We start from the raw sequence: 22,113 nt of genomic DNA, 5'->3' as shown, positions 1-22,113 counted from the left end.
TTTGTGAAATGGAACGTTTCTTTTCTGTGGTCAATGGCGGGAAATTTGAAAAAAAAAAGTTTTGATACCCTTAGATCTCAATTTCAAGTGTTTATTTTGACAAGAAAATATTAAATTATATTTAAAAAAGTGGAGCTAGCATGATTTTCCTTATAATAATTTTTTTTTCATGCACCCTCAATTTCGCTCGATGTTAGCGGAGATTTTTAGTGGTAAACCTCAAACAGTAGTACAAACAAGGGTCTGAGATTTTTCCCCCCAGATCTCTAGCTTTAAGTCGTGCCTATTTCTTGCTCTTTTAATGATTATCGTTTATTTTTCACATAATTAAAATGCGATTAAATATAATGAATTAACTTCACATAACAAGTAGGGAAAATTAAAACAAGAGATAAATTAGAACACGAGTTTATTAGAGAAGCTTAATTATTATATGTGCGTAGTTGTAGTAATTTATTTGACGGGCTTCATCTGCCACAGACCATCGTTAAGGTAATGGAAATTCTCGATACCAACGCCTTTGTTCACTTTGGCTCTGAAAACATAAAACATAACCTAAAAATTTGTACAAATAGTACAAATTCTTACGAATTTAAACAATGTAATATTGAGTAAAGACATGAAGAAGATATGGACAGAATAACTTACAGCTACTTTAGTATTATTAAAATAAGATTCAAATTATTTCGTCATTTTTAGCAACAACTTACATAGTTTATTTTTCTGTATTGAATAACTAAAATACTTAGAGGGGGCGAAATTTCTCTTGTAAATAAAATTTGACAATTTTTGTATGTATCTAGAACTCTATTCTTGTCACAAAAATAATCTCTAAAATCACAAAATATAAGGGAAGGAATCTTTCGGTTCAGATACAGGACGTTTTTTACATGGATGATGATAAGTCTTACATATCATCTGTAGACAAAGACGTCATCCCAACAGCCAGCGCGTGCTGTTTCCCCTCAGCCATCAGAGCCACCACTTGTCCCTTGTCGACGGAGGACATGCGGGCTCCTGGTGACGTCAGACCGGGGCACATTATGTTGGCACCACTGAGCACGAAGCGGATCGCACCCTTGTCAACTTGCTGCATCGGCAGGAAGAATGGATCTGGAAATAGGATACAAGTTATTTTTTTATTTCTTTAGAAATAATTAAATATTCAATTAGATCAGCATATATAACCAATATTTAATTTACCACCGAATGCTGAATTTTTCATTTCATTGTAAAGAAAAGAATTAATTTTATATCCTTACAAAACATTGTTACTTAAGGGAAAGTGAGTACATCTCAAAATGGCGGTTTTAATGCTTGTTTAATTTTTTCATAGTTTATAAATAATTACATTGATTATTTAAATGTATCTTACATTTATGCAATAACCTCAAGGTGGGCATCCATGGTCCCTCTCGGTGGCGGAAAAACAGCAGCTCCCCCGCACTGTTCACCATGATCTCGATGTGGTCATGGCTGAAAATATTAAAAAAAAAGTTACACCATCGACTTTGACATTAAAATATTAACCGTTGATTGTCTCATGTTTTCCCATTAAGTTAAAAGAAGCAATCAATAAATTATTGCTTAGATGAGCTACAAATCGCTCTTAATTCTTCGGTCAATGTTTGTCACGTTGGTTCTACTGCGGATAACATAATTCCTAAAGCTATTTCGTAGAAAGACTCCATTACCGTCTTTATTGCCCTGTGCGTGACCTTGCGCCATCTAATGGTGTTCGTATTGCGGGGTCGTGTCCGAATACACCGTCACGATATACAATGGAATGGTAAATGTACCATATTTAATGTCAATGACTTCAAGAAAGTCAAAGACAAAAGGTAAAAAAGAAAGTCAAAGAAATTATTGCTGAACTGTATGTAATATTAAATGCCTTAGTAGGGAGTGAATTCAGTTTTGACGGCTATCATTTATTGGAAAAATATTTTAAAGGACAGGGAGCTGATGATAAGTACCATTTAACAATTCTGAATGTGTCCTTCTTTGGCAGCACTTGGTCGATGTGGTTCTCGAGATGTGGGTATAGCTCGAGTAGACGCGCTCGAATGCCCTTCTGCACCGAGGACTTGAGCTGCTGCACCCCCGATATGCTCTCCTTCTCGTCGAATCTGAAACAGCCAGGTATAATTTTTATATACACTAAAAAAGTTATATAACGTAAAACAGATCAAAGGAAAGTACAAGTCGAAGAAGAAAATCCTGGCTAAGAAACCTACTTCAGTGGTTTAAAAAAAACAACAAACTTTATCCCACCTCCAAAGTTCTAGTAATATTTTAGGGGTTACTGTATTCATCATCTGGAATGTTAGGTGACAATACCAACAAAAATTAAAAAAAAAAGCTACTTTAGGGTTTCCATTCTAAACGATATAGGATAACGAAGCCTATTCATTCCAATGACGTATGTCCTACGCATTTACATCAAGTAATCCCCTAGTATAGCGTACGTAGCATACGTTAACTGAAGAGAGAAAATTTTAAAGGCTTCTTGGAATGTATTCCATCCATTGAATTGTATTGAGCCGTTCAGAGTGTGTTTGAAGGTTTGAAGTACTGAAGTAAACGCTCTGTGGGTGGTCGCTTGGGACATCCAACTAGAAAGACCACACATCACACATATACTGGATATATTTAACCGCATATCTCTTACGAATATATATGCAAAAGTTTGTAATTGTGAGGTATATTACACTCTAGAATAACATATGGCTATTGGTTCAGTTTTTTTTTCATTCCACTCGGTAGAAGTCGCGGTTGACTGCTAATTAAATCCTAAGTCTTTAATAAGGTTTTTACGATCTTGGTTAAGCTAATACGATTCTAATAGCACCATCAATTCATATTACCATTTTTAGTTCTGTCAATTATTACACAAGCAACACTCTGGTAATTCTTTAGGACGTATCCACCAGAACACATTGTAATATGGACACTGTACCTATTGCTAGAAAGTGCGTGCGTACAATTATTTGATCGCATTGTAAGCAGCTCACGTGCATGAAATCCAATGGCTTCAGAGAGCGGCCTTGTTAGACACGTGACAGTGGTAACACAATGGTATAGTAATAGGTCAAGGTAAGTTATAACGTAATTAACATTTCATTATGGTTATTAACATATCTCACCAGATACTATAGTGTTAACATTTTTTCAGGCAGGTTCCTAAATATTCGTTTTCTTGTGTTATTCATGGGCCGCAGTAATAAGCATTGTTGCCCATTGCTCGATTGCTTATATTATAACAAAATATACTAGGAAATCTTTAATAATATTAACGGTTTTTCATTAATTTATTACTAACTAGCTGTCGCTAATAAAAAAATAACTTAATTAGTAGCTTATGTGTTCGTCCAGGCTATGCTCTACATCTATGTCAAATTCAGCGAGATCCATTTAGCCGTTCTGGAGATATCTTCTAACAACCATCCATCTATACAACCAAACATTCGCATTTATAATATTAGTAAGATTTAAAAGTTATGACAACTACTTTTCTATATTAATTGCTACATTTCATTTAATGTAACACAGTAAAGTAAGTTAAAATAACTTTAATGGGTAGTGAAAACAGATTTATTCCAGTTGCGGCGCTTATCACAATCGGAATGTGATTCAGTCACGATTCTTGTGAACTTATTGCCAATCATTGTAAGTTTTCCTGCAGCTAATAAAAAAAAACATTTAGACATCCCTTTCACATACTTTGAAAAAAATGAGACAAATATATATGTTACTTATCATAACTGTCAAATATATAAAATTCAACGTAACGTTTTCTATCAAATCACTTTTTTTCATTTCTTCAGTATTATTTAGTGTTCGTTCCTGACAAACTGGACATTTCCGAAATGAAAATAATTAAAAGTAAAACATACTTTTTAAGAGCAAGCTTTTATTATGCTCTTGTTAATTAAATTAACTAAAAAAAAAAGACAAACTATTCGTCAAGACGATTCAAATGAGTACAAACTCGATGAGGGTTTGCCGTTTCATTGCGAAGCTCATATGGCCACTTTACAGCTCCATCATCAGAATATCGCATTATCACGCGATTCACCCATGTATTAATATTTCAGCTCAATCAGTTACCTAGAAGTGGAGCAAATTTAATTTTCAAAATTTGATTACATCGGAACAGGTGAAACTAAATTAAAGCTTGTAATACTATATTGCTATAGATCAATATAGGCAGAACGGCAGATTATAAATAACCTCACTGAACAACAATTGTCAATATCGTGACTTGACAAACATGAAAGAAACATGACTCGTATTTCGACACTGCCACTAGCAACTACATACTTGCATCACAATGTAAAAGTTGTTTTACAACTTTCTTGAGATCAAAACATACAACCATAGCAACTGGCTTGTGATAATGGTGAACATGAATTGAAGTGTAAAAAAAATCTTATCATTATAAACGCAAATGGATGGATGGATGGATGTATCATTGGATGTTTGTTTGAAGATATTTCCCTAGCGGCTGAACGGATCTTAATGAAAATTGACACACATGTAGAACATAGTCTGGAAAAACACATAGGCAACTTACTAAGTTTTGTGTTTTGTGTGTTTTTTGAGTCGCGGGAAAAGGCTAGTTTAAAATAATTTTGTATTATCGTCATTGGTTTATATCTTATTTGGTGTTCTTAATTAAAACATTGTTAAGAAACAAATGAAAACGTTAATGATAAATTAAAATGGGCTTGTAAAATGTTAATGCTGCAAAAAGCTGTTGCAAAAGGTAGTGCAACTTAAAGGTTTTGCAATTAAAAATAAATTAAAGGTAGAAAAGTACTGTCCATAAAAAATCCGTTTTTATCGTAATCTAAAAATAACAACATAAATATTACAGTGTTTTATATTTTGGTTAAAACTTCGAATGTATTATAGTTTTCAAATAAAATCGAAGACGCTTTTAAAACCCGTTTCAACGTCACCAAGATAAAAACCTTGCATTTTAAACAGTTTGAGAAAAACTCGCCGAAACCTGTACTCAGTTTATATTTGCTGTTAATCACATTATGTATAACTTAATTAAAACCTGCGAAATTTTAGACTATTTTCAATAAAAAAGTTACACGATTTACTTAAGCCTTTTTCTTTTTGTGCACATTTAAAAAATCACGCTGCAGGTTTTTTTCTTGTGGATGTGAGAGTCGACATTTATAAAAAGAAAAAAAAAACGAATGTGTTTAGAATCTCTGTAGCATCGACGTTGGTTCTGTTTTATTTTAACTGTCATTTTTTAATCAATAAATACATCGTCAGAGTCCTTTAGAGTTGTACAAAAATATTTTTTTTATTCCAACTAATAGGTACTGAGATTATTGATTTAACGGAATGTTTCTTGGCTTGTTTTCCACCAGTATTTTTCCACAAAATATATTTTAATTATAAAAAAGGTGTTTTGTAAAGATTTTAACCACGATTATTACAGACATTACGTAGATTGAAGTGTGTTTTATTTCGACACAACCATCGTAACGGCGCGTGCACAGATAAGACATTAGGGCTGGCAATAAATATGAACACAACGATATGCTATCTTCCTGTAGTTGCTGGGAGACAAGACAATAATTTTTTACCACCATACAAGTCGCTTACTGGAATCCCTATCGAAGTAGCGATTATAACGCCATCTATGACATTAGTTTGTCTAATTTAACACCTTTTACAGTATGTTAATGTCGCAGTTGCAGAAGTAAATTTCAAATAACTATACTTCACAGGAAAATATAAAACGAATGTACCCATTTCCTTTAGTGATTTTACAAAAATGATTTGTATATCTTAAACATAGACCATTATAATAGAGAATTACTCTATTGAGCAATTGACAGTATTAATATATCTTTGATTATCATATGCTTTGTTATAAACCTAAATAAAAAAGTCCTGCGTACAAAAAAATATAAAAAAGTTTTTAAAAGTTTTTACGCAGCAACCCTACGATCAAGCGACATGTCGAACACCGCTAGGAAACACGTGATAGCAAAGTCACGTTTTTCAATTTAATATTTTGCCGATTTTATCATATAAATCCGTGTTCATTGACGCGTTATTTCATATAATATCCTTCGCAGAAGATTATTAAAAACCATCACACTATTCAATGTAAAGTAAACAAATCATTAATATCAAACATACATAAATATCGTTTCAAATACGAAATTCAAATAGCGTTAACGTAATATAATTTATGCGATTTGCATAATATCAAACAATAGCCAATATATCAATAAGGAATATCTTACTAATATTATAAACGCGAATGTTTAGATGGATGGATGTTTGTTTGAAGGTATCTCCTGAACGGCTTAACGGATTTTGATGAAATTTAGCATAGATGTAGAACATAGTCTGGAAGAACAGATAGACAATTATTAGATTTATTATTAGATAGATAGATAATTATGTTTTGATTCCGCGCGGACGGAGTCGTGGGCGATATCTAATAACAAATAAAACAATGAAAACTAGATATGTGAAAAGCATAGACTATTAAAAAGTATTTCTGCGTAGGTACACACCGGATTTAATTATCAAAGGTAACTAAACCAAGCAAGCGGCCACCTGAATTCCCCGAAATAGCGAAGCGACCGCTGTCCATAAACATCCTCAATTGCAGACGCGTTTTCTTCATTCAATCGATGGAGGACAGGGACGTATGGAAAGAGAATAGGTTATCCTTACATATCCTCTCCTCTGTCTAATCTACTTCCTAGAGAAGCTTAAAAGTAGGCCTATGTAACGCGGACTTCCACTTGACGCATGTCTTCTGTGTGGTCGTGGTATTGCACCAAGAGAGCCGACCCATTCGTGCAACAGATGTTAGTGTTACTGGCGTCGTAAGTTGAAGTAAGTAGCTTTTATATATATTATAGGTGTATAAGGAACCTTAATACTCGATGACCATCATTAAAAGACCCCAAAAAGAATGCATTCCACAGAATTATCATTAGCCAATACGTTACACACATAAATATCTGTAACAATGAAAATGAAGCACAAGACAACAATGGTATTACTGATCACGTCACTAAAGCTGACAATATTACATAATTGACATTTCAGGAATTCTACAGATGTTGTTACAGCCCTATATCACTCTAGTGGCAAAAATTAGACCTACTTGACGTCTCATTCAATTCATATTCTTCCCCATCTTTAAGAGTAGTCTTCCAGATCCATTCGTTTAAATTCAATGTTTATTTAATTATCACTCAATTAACACATTGAATGCCACTATAATATATATATCGACGTTTGCGTTCAGCAAAGCGAGTTAATGGCATTAAATGAGTTAATACAACAAATATATTATGCAAAAAGCGTATAGAGTTCAACGTTTCTTGGTCGATGATAATTGGATAGAAATAACTAGTCACAGTCTAGAGACACAGCAGGGGCAAAGATATATCAAAAGTCATATACCTCTGAACTTGACAATGCAAACTGTAGTTAAATTAAGTCAATAAAATTCATTCACATTATCGTAAAAACGACTATAAAGATCAAATTGGTAATCTAGGTTTTACTTCTAAGCAATTTGAGATGTCTAGTGATGAAGAAATTATTAAAATTAAAAAAAAAAATCTTACGAGTAAGCGACCAACCAATTTTGAGTGTGTCAGTAAGTCTGTGTTCACAGTAATTTGTCATCAAACTATTGGTACAGACATAGTTTCTACAGTTATATAACAAATGAATATTTGTACAACAACATAACTCAGTAACCCAGAGGAGTAGACAGAGACCACGGACCTCCATTGACGCGGTCCTGACACATCTCTCTCGCTTCTTCTACATTCATCATCTACGAACTCATGTACGTTGGTTTCAGGTGCTCTTAACACCGCCTTTTCTTGAGTATTTTATTAAAAACTATGAATGACAAATGAATTAGTCTAAATAAAAGGAAAAAGAAACAATTAACTAATTCAGAAGACACTGAATTAATATAATTTAACATTACGTAATGAATAATATAAAATTTTCCTCTTTACACGTAAAGCTTGTCAGATTATTACTCTTAAATAGTTACTGTTAGAGTTCAAATTCCTGTGTCATAATTAGCTTACATATAATTCTATACTAAGTCTGACTGTGTAAGTGTTGACCTCAAGTGGAAAATTTTCTTCCTTTGATAATGATAGGTTTCTTCATGTTGATTTATTCAATTAAATACTACATTATAAAATAAAAATAATCCGCGTTTCAGCAACGCCATGAGTCTACTGCCAGTTGGGATATTTTAGTACACAACAAGAATTAACCTAAAAACCAAAATCCATGGCCATTTAGAAAATTCCCGCAACCTATTTATGTTATGTCGCGGAGGCCTGACCGAAATAGATTTTTTTCGTCGGGCGAACGCATTCTCGCTATAGATTTCGGCATAAAAACGACAATTATAAAGCCAAAAAATGTGAGCATTTTTTTATAATGATCATAATTAATTTAATCTAATCAATGTGATCACGTCACAAGAATAAATAACCAGCAATGTACCTATATTTTAGTAGAAACCTTAAGTCTAAACATAAAATTTCGTCCCAACGTTTAGTTGCCTAGACATCGTTTTGTCCTTGAACCCAATCGATTAGTGTAAAGTGTTTCAGTGTAAGTTCCATTAAATAACGTTACAACCAACGTTAAAGTTTACTGAACAAGACCCGAATAATTTTACATATTTTTAGACAATTGACAGATTCTTTTATAGATTGAATGGATTGTGTATACAAGAATTTTTTGGTATATTTTACATCTATTTTGCTGCATAAATTGTTATGATAGGGAACGTCAACTTCATCAATAAACTGTCCAATTAACGCTGGCCTATGTTAACAAGACATCTCAGATCGGGGACAAAGTCCAACACACTTGGCACTGATGCGATGGCATGTTCATGAGATAAACTATGTACAAAGATGTTACAAAAACATAGACAAGCTAGTTATCAAGAAAAGTAGGCAGAGACTACGGATTGTTATTTGACACGATCTTAGCACATCTCTCTCTCTCTTTTTACATCTGTTCAAAACGTGAACATAAACGTTTGCAATGCGACCTGTTTTGTATTTTTTTTTTCTTTTTCTTTTTGATTCTTAATTTAAAGTATTTTTCATGGCAGTTATTATTTTGTTTTTTCTTCTCTTGTATCTTTTCCTTAGCATAATGTGGTCTATTTTAGTTGTTTAACTATTTTAAATAAATTATTATAAAAAATTTCCTTGCCTAATCATTTACTGAACAACATCTATCCAAACATGCTAGTCAATTTTTGTATGAAGTGATTTAACAGTAATTAAATTTAAATGACCTGCGTACAGCGAGCCCTTTTTTTATCTGAATAAGTTTATTAGTATGCATTTATTCCATAAAAACTTAACACAATGCTGTGAATTCATTATCGTGCTTAAAAACACAAATGACGGTCCATTTTAACGAGTTACTACTTGGAATTGAACAGCGACAGTTAACGGTGCTTCAGTTATTTTAACGGAAGTTAACAGCCACGGCCATAAATGGAAGCAAAAAACAAAATTAATCTGAAACGCGACTTTGATTGTTACAAATGAAGAACAGAATTGCGAGTAGGTCGTTAACTTGTGGTGAATTGCCTGTTCACGTCATTCTAAAACAAAAACTCTTAACTTTGATTCATAGAATTCCATGGGTAAAACTGTAATGACGGGTTTTCCTTAGAGGTCATTGAGAAAACTAAACACAACAATATGATATAGGTAACAATAAGTTATGAGAGTCAACGAGTCGTCATACATTTGTCGATCATTTACTCGATCTAAAGCCCATTTTACATTGAATTTTCCGTACGAAGTATATGTATAAAACATAATGACATCTCTCTCATAATCTTTGAAAAAAAAGGGAGAGAATAATATGTTTTCTTGGAATTTTTAGGCAGTGAAAACTCACGGTAACTAACAAGTTTGTTTACAACAAACTAATCAATCTAAACAGTCACAGAGAAGACGCCTAGCTATAAATAGACATGGCCATCTAGATTTATCGTCTTGTTTATGCAGACTGAAATAATATGACAATATAGCCAAATGCGTGGTATTATTTTTAATATTTTTTTTTTTTATTCTTAACCATATTAATCTAGAAAGTTAAATGCAAAGCAAGCACCCAAATTCTAAGGACTTTTAAATTTAATTATGCTTTTTCAAAACGAATACATGGGTCTTATGAAAACAATTATATTTTTATTAAGTATTTAATTTAATCGTGGCATATAAATACAAGAAATAACACGAGAAACTACATAGTCTGAAGGGCAGTCAACAAATTTAACCGGAATACAAAAACAAGTTTTTGCCACATTCATTGGATAATTTTTTCGAGTTCATTTTTACGTATTATTGGTACGGTGATGTCATTAATTTCATATCCTTTTTCGGAGTGTTATGATAATTCATCAATCAATGGTAAAATTACCAGATAGCAAGTCAAAACTATTTTAATCATACTAATATTATAAATGCGAATGTTTAGATGGATGGATGGATGTTTTTTTGAAGGTGTCTAAATGTAATTTGGCATACCTATAGATCATGGTCTGGAAGAACACATACGCTACTTAATAAGTTTTTTTTAATTCTGCGCAGACGGAGTCGCGGGCGACAGCTAGTATTTATATACACCGTAGTTTCTTTAACAAAACAATGATTCATACTGATAAAATACCCGGAACTGATATGAATATTTTTATACATTATATATTATTTATTTGTAACAAAATAAATGAACAACAACTTTAAGCCAACATAAATCAAGATTAAATAAAATTTAACTATCTTATGTTACCGACGTTTTTACGTTGAAGGAAAACATCGTGATGCAACCTGCACATATCTGAGAAGAAATTCAAAGTTATGTGAGAAGTCAACCCGCACTTGGTCAACGTGGTTGACTATGCCCTAGACACTCCTAACTTAGGGTAGACTCCGAGCCCTCGGTGGGGACGTATAGTGAGCTGATGATGATGATGATATTACTGATCATAAATATAAAGAATAAACATAGAACTTGAACTAAAAGTTATTTAACCATGTCTTCGCCACGCCAATTTGATCACCGCAGATTTCTGCAACAGTTTCCAGATAAAAGTTGTGCAAACATTTTAATGATAGAATAATATTTACAAAAAAATCTTCATCCGAAATGTAGCAATCATTGCAATTTTTTTTCTTGTTTTCTAATCAGACAGATCTTGACATTAACGATTTTTTTAACCTATTAATACTAGGATTCAGTAACTATATACACAAGGGGAACAAGAGGATGACATCAATAAATCTTCGAGACGACCGCAATTGTCACTAACCTTGTACCGGACGCCACTGAGCGACATAGCACTGGAAATCTGATACCTTAATATGTCTTCCCCCTGTCAGGATTATACCGGTTTATTCCTAGTCATAGATATTGTGTCTATCTAGGGAAGGTAGTATCAATTACGGACAATTTTTCAACATACACTTCAAGTTCAACAAATCAATTTTGTTAACAGACTGGCGCACTGAAGTTTCATCATGAAGTAGGAGTAAAAAGGATGAAATAAAAATCCACAACTATCTATAAAAATCAATAACAATTCTCGGATAGTGTACAAAGTTTTAAAGCAATTTATAAAGCAAAATTTCTGCACATTTCATACATTCATGTCATCGAAAGCGGTACCAGAGACAATTACACACTTGGTCTCGTAACATCGTGTATGTCCACGTTAGAGAAAGCGTGCAATACCTTACTAACTACATTGCACGCAAAGTACATTGCACGACAAAAACTTATGCTTCGAGTTAAAACAAACATTGGAAACTTTACACAACTACCCTCAATTTTTTTTAGCAACATACTGTTGCTTTTCGAAAATAAATATAATATAGCAGTTAGTCTTTTGTAATATCGTACGCGCTTAGTCTTGATTACATAAGTGGAAAAAAATATTAAACTCTCAGATCCTAACTAAAACGTTGTCTGAGTATGTCAGTAAGATAATGATCGTAATATACGCAATGATTCCGAAATGATATAATCACTATACTCGTCTCGTCACTACGACCCACATCCGCATGGGAAACGATTCCACTCAGAGTTGGCAAATCGTTGCAAACTCAGATACTTTACTAACATCATAAAATAGTGCTGCTAACCATATAAAGATCCCTCTCATTTCCTTTACAAAAAAAAGGGATAACTATATTTTTGCTTGTACAGTGCATATTACAAATACCTATACACTATTAGTTTATTAATAACTAGCTTTTACCCGCGACTTCGTCCGCGCGGAATAAAAAATGCACACAAGATAAAAAAGTTCCTATGTCCGTCTCCTAGTTCTAAGCTACCTCGCCATCAATTTTCAGGTAAATCAGTTCGACCGATCTTGAGTTATAAATAGTGTAACTAACACGACTTTATTTTATATATATACATAGATATCTTATTATTTTGACAATTCGCAACACGCGAAGTATTCAAAAAAAAAACTATTCTTCCAGTAAAATATGGAAGTATGAATGCTTTTTAATATTCATCAGTTGGTAAAACTAGGTTAGATATTTCTGAAGCCGTAAAAATCAATATCGTCTTATGCCTTGGCCTAACAATGTTACTATTAAAAATAATAATCAACCCAACCGACGTTCTTACAGTGAAAAACATCGTGATGAAAGAAGAAATTCCATGATATATGTGAAGTCAACCAACCCGCACTAATCCAACGTGGTTAACTATGTCCTAGTCACCACTGTATCTGGGAAGACTCCGAGCCCCTCAATGCTAACGTATAGTGGACTGATGATGATGACGACTGTGCTCGAATTTGTTAATTTTTAATGGTTTAATTTATTAGTAACTTTATCATTATTGAATTTTATAAACCGTCTTTGAACAGTCAACTTAAATTTTTTCAAAAATATATACTTTTTTAAATTTCTTTTTATCTATATAGGAAGATAGAAACTATAAAGTGATGTTCGACAATAATAATCAATAATTAAATAATAATCAAAGCAATATAAATTTCCGCTTCCGTAAGACGTAACGTAAATAACCCTGAATTCTCATCTATTAGTTAAAATTAAAATGAACACCGGAAGTAATTGGTGATAAACAAAACAAATCATTTGCTTCCTTAACTGGAAACTTCGATTTAAAAACTAGAGTGATTCCGGAATATGGTAATATATTATTATATGTAATATTCGGTGCCTACAAACGACGTTAATATACTATTAAAATAGATCTTGCTAATGAATGTTTATTACTAGGTATCTCCAGAACGGGTAAACGGATCTCGATGAAGTTAGGTATAGATATAGAACACAGTCTGGAAGAACACATAGGCTACCTATGAAGCTTATGATCAAAGAAATATAGTAATATTTACTCGATATTTGTGTTACGGTTCGACATATCTTAATAAAATTTGACACAGGTATAGAACATAGACTCAAATAAGACATCAATTGCTTCAAGCAGGGACGGTATGGATTCAAGCAGGAATGTTTAGAGCTTCCATTCGTTTTTTTCATTCCTACTGCATACTAAAGTAGACTTACCTACTATGACATTTTACATTTTACCTAAATTTCACTGCATCTTGGTTTAGAGTTAGTGAGAGTGAATCGCAATCGTGAAATTTTTAATATAACTCTATTAATATTTTGGCATCGGTCCAAATTTAAGTAACACATAATTTAATATGCGGCATTTATCTATTTTCCCTTCATAGTGACCACATGAGTGAACTATATTCGTTATCTGTGAAACACTAAAAGCCCGCGTCATCAACCGCCATATTGATATTTTATTTTAGTTGCAGTTGGATAATTTGGATATATACTCAGTTCCAAAAAAAGCCTAATTTTCTAAATAATTCATACCGCACTAATCAACCTTAAAGTCATATATTCTAGAATGTTTCGAGAAACACACCTAACTTAGCTATTAGACAATTTGACTCCACTCTGTATCTAAATATTCTCAAAATTACAACATGTGAATTGAAAATTTGGAATTGTAATGGCCGCCATGTATGAAAAGTGACATATATATTATCCAACAAATAGGCGTTCAATTGAAATGGAATAAAGATACCTGGTTATCTTTATATACCTTTTCTTATTTTACATACAATTATATTTTTACAACCTAAAAGTTACAAATATATTTCCTTATTTACATGAATAGCGCATTTCTCAAGGACTACAAGTTAACGATAATAATATTCCGCGGTTAAACTTATTTGCCAATTATTTAACCTCGGATCAAACTAGTTATGCAAAAATGTTATACGTTAAATATTAACATTTTATATTTTCATACTTCCTATTTCCTAAAAGGTTTGTTATCCTTCCAAATATTTAAAAAGAAAACAAACATTACTAATGTAGTTAAAATGGGATTTAGTACGTTTCATACAGTAATATGCGTTGAGGCTAACATGGTCTAGACTTTCATAAATACTTAAAACGTAAGGGGCGAAAACTTACAAGTGTTCTTGTTTTCGTTCAACTGAAACGTGGTTGGTTAGTTTTAAAAACTACAGCAAGTACAAGAAAATAATAAAATAAATTTAGTGCTTTTATCTAATTTAGACGTTTTAGTCAAGGTCATATCAAGGTGACCTTAACTAGTCGAAACGGTCGAGCCCTTGTCAGCTTACGAAATTATTAAAGCCAAACCTGATTAGAAAGTAACAAAAAAAATATGCAATCAAAACATATTAAAAGAAAGAAAACTTTGTTTTTTCAAGGCATAGATAAACTTTTTAGGTTAGAACGTAATTGCACGTGTTTAAATCGTTATTATCTATTTAAACTTATCTAATCTGAAAATACATATTTAGGATAACGCCGTTATTCGTCATTCTAAATAAACAAGATTTTTATCTAGTAAAAAAAAATATTAGGTCACATTTATGCTATGCTTCAGACAGATAAATGACTGAAGTTAGGATACGAATTCAAGACACCATATGGAATCATTTTAGTGCTGAAAATGGTAAAATTTGCAACAATGAGTACCTAATTTAAAATAAAATCCCGATTTACTTTGACAAAAAGTATTTCTTACATCATTAAAAGACGTACTTATATTAATAGATATTTTCGCATCGTCCCTACGTCATAGGGCAGCTGGTGGCAAGGTCGTAGGAAATCGATCGGTACTTGTTACCTACAGACAAGTAGCAACGCAGGTTTACAGCGCCTTTGTAATTATATTTTTTTGCATGCAAACTATTGCACGATAAACGAATGACCTGGTTCAGATTACTAAGTTTAAGTCGGTATAGTGATAAATTAAACCAACTAAAAGTTTATATCGGTCAACTTGATATAGATTTTTCATTAACGATTCATGGGTTAGAGTTTAGAAGAAACAAAGTAAAAATTACATTTCATGCATGAAAATAAAAAATAGGGATGCGCTAAATTGGACCTCTTTCGATTAATAATTTTAAGATTAATGTGATCTAAAACCAAAACGTACATGTGATAAGTTTGACGGCATGTAAGTTCTTAAATTACATTTGATGTACAAAAATAAATAAACACATTGATAAATTCTTATTCTTTATTGCAATATCATATTTTTTATCTTTAGAAAAGAAAACAATCAACAAATATTAAGCAAACAGTCAAAATATTACAAACATTTTTATAATAATGCCAATCAAACAATTTTATTTTCTTTAATTAATGATACAATTAGACTAAGGCTCTAGACATGTGGTAAACTCATTGTATACATCAATGTGTCATCATTAATGTCGCCATTTCTGTCATAGTCTACTCTTTAAAGTTACTTTCAATTTATTTAATGACATATCTATGGTATACCATAATCAAATCAATAATTAAAATCTTGCCAAAATTAATTTAGATTAAAGACAAAAAGAACAATACAGCTGTGAAAAATATTGTCTTTCATTGAAAGTTCAATCTAAAATACAATGGTACTATATTTCTTAATTTTGATATGCTAATATAAAATTTTCAAAAACAATTACATATTTAATGCTAAGAAAGAAAAAACAAATCAAATCATAAAAATATATTTGTCTACGCTAAATTGAGTGCACAAAAGAAAACATAAATCTATTTTTAATCCTAATCTTTTTAATGCAATGAAAATAGTTTACTTTTTTTTTATTTTATTTATATCAATACATTGTAACTCTGTGTTCAATTTATAAATAAATACCATCACATTTTTATCCTTTTGTATCATAAAATATTAGTTATTTATGAACACTTACAACAATTTAGAATATAATTTTCAATTTTATTTTTAATACTAAAAATACAGACCATAGACATAGAACAATGTCACTGAAACTTTTTTTTTCACACTAAATAAGAATGTTTGCATCAAAATGTACTGTAAATAAATATTTCATCAACACAATAATGAATTACTCCATTAATGTGGTGGAATGTATAAAAAAAACTTATATTACTGTATAAAAAATTGCTTATTGTTTATTAAATTACATTAAAATCACTTAGTATCATTAATAATTCTAAGTAAAGTCCAAAATAACCATTCAAAGGTAGAAAGAAATATTTAATTTTATAAATGACAGTGGATGAAATTAGAAATAGGTGGAGCTGGACCTGTGTGGTCTAAAAGCGAGATCTCATGGCCAAAACCCACTTTTTGTTGCTGCACCATCAGAGTTAGTATAAATGAAAGGAGATTTTAACCAATTCAAACAAGTGATACAAATTACACAATAGACAATGCAGATGAGGTAATAGATGCATGAAGGATTGTCTTCACAAATTAGTGTAGACATGACATCATTTAATATGAAGTTATATCAATTATTATAAAGACTTGTAACAATTGAACTTCTCAATGCTACTTTAAATTTATAAACATGAATGAAATATTTCGAGTAATTTTGTAACTCAAGTCAGACAAAGATTTAAAGCAAATTGTCCACATTTCAAGTTCATTAACTACATAATCTATATAATAATTAGTTTGAAATAACATTTATGATTTATAAAAAAAATTGAAAGACTAAGTTTCAAGTGGACACAAAAGTTTCAAATTGAAGGTCACAAGAAAAATCAATTTAAGTACTATTTGTTACTAAAAATCTTTATAAAATAAGAGAGGAACAACATATAGGTAGTGGTCTGAATTAGAGTGAAAATCTATAAGAGAACTTAGGATTCAACTTAATTAATCTAATTTTAACAAATAAATAAAAGATGTTTTTTTTTACTTAGTTTCATACAACCCCAAATTTGCCCATGGTCTTTGATTCATTTCAAAACATCAAATCAACAGTTTCATTGTCTTAGAACTGTGCTTTTCATTTTGCGAGCTCCCCTGATAGTTAATAAAAGGAGTTTTAACATAAAATATTCCACAGTGTACATTGAAAAAGTATAAAAGTAATATAGAATTTAAAAAAGGGACAATGAAACTATTGATTATCTGTATTCTACTTAAAAATTATCTATGGTCTACTATCACAATTGGTGAGGTACGGGCTAAAATGCAATAGATGATGGGGGCATTGAACATTCTCCAACTGTAACACGGTATGATGCTAGCTCACTGATACCATGGTAATGTACAAAAGCTGCCACAATTACCAGAACATGGAAAATTTGATGGGACTGGAACCAAATGTCACATTTGCCAGGGAACCAGCGTTCGGGCACTCTCAATGCATAAAACATTGCCCCCAGAATATACAGTAAGCCCATAAGGACAAGCCATCCTAAAGATGCCTTACTGACCTGACTGAACCAACCTTCTGTTATTCCATAGTGAATCGCTGGCACAATCCCTGAAAGTCCAAAGCCCATAAACACTCCCGCTCTTAGAGGTCTCAAACGAGGTTCGGAGAATCTATCCCATAATGAAACTATAATAGACAGTACTCCTAACACAACCACAACTGATAAATAAATGATTTTCGGTCTGTAATGACAATAGAAACTATAGTACAGCCACGGAACAAATGAGCCCATGATAAGCAGTGCTATACCACAATAGTCCAGTTTGGAGAACAATTTGCCCACCATTTCCGAGTGACAGTACAAAGTGTGATATGCAAACGAAAAACCCAAACACACTATAGCACCAATAAAGAACACACCAAAGATCATTTTCTCTTGCATCTGTATCTCTATGGACGGGCGTGTAAGGAAATATATCGCAACGCCAATGAAAGCTACACATCCGAGCAGGTGGGTCCAGATGTTACCGGTTTCGGTGTGGATGCGAAAAATCGACGCGAAACACGCGCTGAAGGAGGGTAGCGGCGGCCGGTGTCCTTTGTGCAAGTAGTCGTTGTCCTGAAGCCAGCGCGGCAGGTGACGAAAGTGGCACACGTTCCATGAGGCCTCCCACACCTTGCGAACAAACTCCTCAGCTTGCTCGGCCGCATTGTGCGCTAAAGCTCCAAGATCTATTTCGTCCGAGAGCACGCCAGCTTTCAAAACTTCGGCCATTTCCGCGTCTAATAGATGTTGATCTTCGGGCGTAGACGGTAGTGGACATCCTTCCTCTTCCTCGGCGAGCACCTCGTCGAGCTCGTCCATCTGAGAAGCAAGACTCTCGGCCTCGGGATCCCATCCTTGCCGTCGTCGTAAGCCATCCGACGAAGCGCTGTGGGACCCCGTGTCAGAGTCTACTTCCCACATCTTTGCGTCGTACGCAATCGACTACGCGAAAAACTTTCGCATCCGACACGACCTTCGTAAGCGAAGGAACAGTTATGCGGTTGGAGTGAGAGAAATCCAGTTACGTCACGGAATACAAACACACAATGTCTTTTATGTTTTCATCAAACGGATTATAAAAAATCTAACAGTATAAATTCACTCATACGAAGATAAAATTTATAGCAAAAAATCGTAACGCTACGGTAGAACAACAATCAATTTAGACCAGCTGCAAAGAACTGTCGAAGAGACGACCAAAAGCAAAAGCAATCACCATATTCGTTCCTGTTCTTACATATATCTATCTCTCTCAAACAAATGCATTTGGAATGGAGATGGAGTTTTTTCGCAATCCTTTGTCGTGTTTGTTGTGTCGTGTCACTATATCATAATCACGTTCCTTTGTTAACGCTAATTCGCGTTAAGCAGCAATAATAATTATTAATTTTCAACACAATAAAAAAATTAACTTAAATTATTAAAATAAGCTCGAGCATTTCTTAAAGAAACACTTCAATTGTGAACACTGAAACTTTAATGTCAAATATTGAAATTTGATTGAAAAATTACATCGTAATAAGCTAATAAAATTTATTAAAAATTTAAACTTATTAATTTTTATTTTTAAAATAAAATATATGCTATGAACTGAATACCATCACTAATTTTAAACACTGGCAACAAATGTGTGACAAGAGCGAAATCTGTTCGTGATTGGCTGGCTGACTGTGCGCTTATGTTACATCAATAAGTTTTTTGACATGAAACACAAATCTTTATAACCTAGAATTTACGTATTCAATTAGAAGAGATGTTAGAAATGTATTTCCTAAAATTCATTTTCTTACTTACTTCTTAAACATGTCGCTGGAGTATAGGAACACAATGTATAACCAAGGTAAAAACAACAAATTCACCGACAATTTAAACACCGACGACAGAACTTTCCGATACTTGTCAAAATGAAACTCGGGTATACCTTGACCAATGAACGCAAACTAGGCATTCCATTGATTGGTTGAAATGTCACGTTAAATCCGTGAAAACCACCAATCACCAAGTAGTAAAGTAATATGGCAACTATTGAAAATGAAAAGTGTTTGAAACGTTTGAAATGAGTTTGTTTTTGAGTCTAGGACCAAGTATATAACGATTCTTTATCTTAGTTTTGAGTACAACTTTTTGAAGATAAGTAAAAAGCTTTTGGAATATAACGGAAATGTTTGAAATTTGTTTTAACGTCAAAAGTTAAGTTGTGAAAACTATTTTTATCTATAGTTTTTCAGATTTCAAATTTCAACTAAAACCTATCCTGGAAACATATAGTTTCATAAAAGTCACGAGCAAAAGAACTAGTATCCAGGCCAGAAAATATTAATTAAAAAAATCATAAAAGTCAAATCCAATGTCAATTTGAAAATCAACAATCTAAGTTGGTTTGATTGTTATAGGCACATGGTGTTATAATATTTTTTTAAAGTTTCATTAATCATAGTAAAAAAGACGTTAAAACATGTCTAATTTACTAGAAGTACTGGTGACTAGTGACTCAAATAATACTATGTGGACATGCTGTGTTTGGGATCCTCATAATGGCACAAGTCTGATGACTTATAAAGGTGGTGGAACAGCTGAATTAAAGACACTTTCATTTATCGGCAATGATTACCTTGTTGCCGTTGAAAAAGCTAAACCCATTCTCCACGTTTGGCCTTTAAACTCACATCAAACTGTGCAAGGCATGCGTTTCGTATTGCCAGGTAAAGCTAATGCCTTTTCTATATCGAAAGATGGATCGTTCTGTGCTGCGGGAATCGATGAGAAGATTTATCTTTGGCAAGTTGCGTCTGGTAATTTATTAACAATATTAAATCGACATTACCAGAAGGTGAATTTGATAAAGTTTACAAGTTGTGGTCGATATTTTGTGTCCGCCGCTGAAGATGGAATGGTAATGGTGTGGTCATTGGCTGCAATCGCCACGCACCCTGAAGTTGAGCTTGTCAACCAGGTTCGTGCTGGCCAACATGATCCAGTTTACATAATCTCAGATCATTCCCTACCTGTTACAGATCTATGTATTAGTAAAATGGGTATACTAGGTCGCTTATACACAGTTTCTAGTGATAGAACTTGCAAAATTTATGATCTAACTACAGGAGATTTGTTATTGAACTTAGTTTTTGATATTTCATTATCAAGTATTGAATTAGATGTGTTGGAATTAAATGTATTTGTAGGGGCTATGAAAGGTGATATTTATCAATTTAGCCTTACAAATCCTATTAGAAATAAAGAATTGCTGATGTCTGAAGAAAATAGTCTAATTTTTTCATGTCATACAGATGCTATTACAAGTTTATCTGTTTCTCTTGATGGTGAAACATTAATGTCAGCATCAAATGACAAACAACTAATTTTATGGCATATAAGAAGTAGACAGCCTATAAAAAAAATAATGCATAAAGGATCAATAACAAATGCTTTCTTTACTCTTAACCGCCCAGCTATATATACACAGGATTTTAAGCCTAAAGTAATATTACATAGTTTAGAACGGACTTTGGAGAAAGACAATGATGAAATTACAGAATTGGAAATTTTGATTGACAAAAAAATCAATTTCTGGCCTGAACATCAAGATATAAGTTTGGAAGTTGAAACACCATTAAAGGAAACAGGAATTGAACTTAAGAAACAAGAGAAGTTGCTTAGAGAAGAATTAAACCAACTTAAATGGATAAATCAGAGTTTGTATGCTTATAGTGTTAACAATACATTAAACTCTACAATAACAAAGGATGTTCAAAAACCTACAGTTAACAAGAAAAAGAAGCGGAAGACATTTACATCTTAAATTAAATTAATATCATTCTTGTAATGTTTCATTTGTTTTATGAAATTATAAATTGCCTGGATTTATGTCCAGTCGTCCTTACATATTTTCAGCAGTGGTTTTGTACTCGATATAAAGACAATATTGGATTGATTTTACTTCGTTTTATTTTCCTAAGCTTAATAATATTCTACAACCAATATGTTTAATATTAAATGATAAAGTAATATCTTTAACGTCCGTCAGATTTTAAATAATAATTCAAATACATTTTATATATTCATGTAAGTGGACTGAGTTTGCAAACAGACAAAATCGCCACTTTAATAGCTAGGAAGCGGCACTGATTTCGATGTCCATTATGCTTATAAAAAAACACAAATGTCTACATTTCCGGACCATGGTTTTGTAAATAGAGGTACAAATAGACTACGACAGAAATGACGACATTAAGGTCTGTGCTATTTACAATCAAGAGACATTTCGATATATATACATTGAATATATCGTGTCTAGATTCTT

The 22,113-nt window shown here is 32.5% G+C and overlaps 3 protein-coding genes across 3 annotated transcripts; 1 reads left to right on the top strand and 2 right to left on the bottom strand.

Moving 5' to 3' along the window:
• Positions 1–427: 427 nt before the first annotated feature.
• LOC106720853 (malignant T-cell-amplified sequence 1 homolog) lies at positions 428–19,741 on the bottom strand. The gene is made up of 5 exons (XM_014515650.2): positions 19,608–19,741; positions 1,977–2,129; positions 1,376–1,476; positions 912–1,113; positions 428–535 (listed from the first exon to the last, which is right to left on the bottom strand). Exons 1-5 carry the CDS (start codon positions 19,616–19,618, stop codon positions 454–456), a joined length of 549 nt encoding a protein of 182 aa, XP_014371136.2. The 5' UTR covers positions 19,619–19,741; the 3' UTR covers positions 428–453.
• On the bottom strand, positions 17,181–19,158 carry LOC106720852 (adiponectin receptor protein). Its single transcript, XM_014515649.2, has one exon. The coding sequence runs from the start codon at positions 18,732–18,734 to the stop codon at positions 17,574–17,576; it is 1,161 nt and encodes a 386-aa protein (XP_014371135.1). The 5' UTR covers positions 18,735–19,158; the 3' UTR covers positions 17,181–17,573.
• Positions 19,742–20,162: 421 nt separating the features above from the next.
• Positions 20,163–21,725, top strand: LOC106720830 (WD repeat-containing protein 18). Its single transcript, XM_014515626.2, has one exon. It carries the CDS (start codon positions 20,269–20,271, stop codon positions 21,610–21,612), a length of 1,344 nt encoding a protein of 447 aa, XP_014371112.2. The 5' UTR covers positions 20,163–20,268; the 3' UTR covers positions 21,613–21,725.
• The last annotated feature ends 388 nt before the right edge of the window (positions 21,726–22,113 follow it).

This window comes from Papilio machaon, chromosome 22 (genome assembly GCF_912999745.1).
Source record: "Papilio machaon chromosome 22, ilPapMach1.1, whole genome shotgun sequence".
Lineage (NCBI taxonomy): Eukaryota > Metazoa > Arthropoda > Insecta > Lepidoptera > Papilionidae > Papilio > Papilio machaon.
The sequence above is the reverse complement of the archived record's forward strand: the minus strand, read 5'-3'. Positions and strand labels throughout refer to the sequence as shown.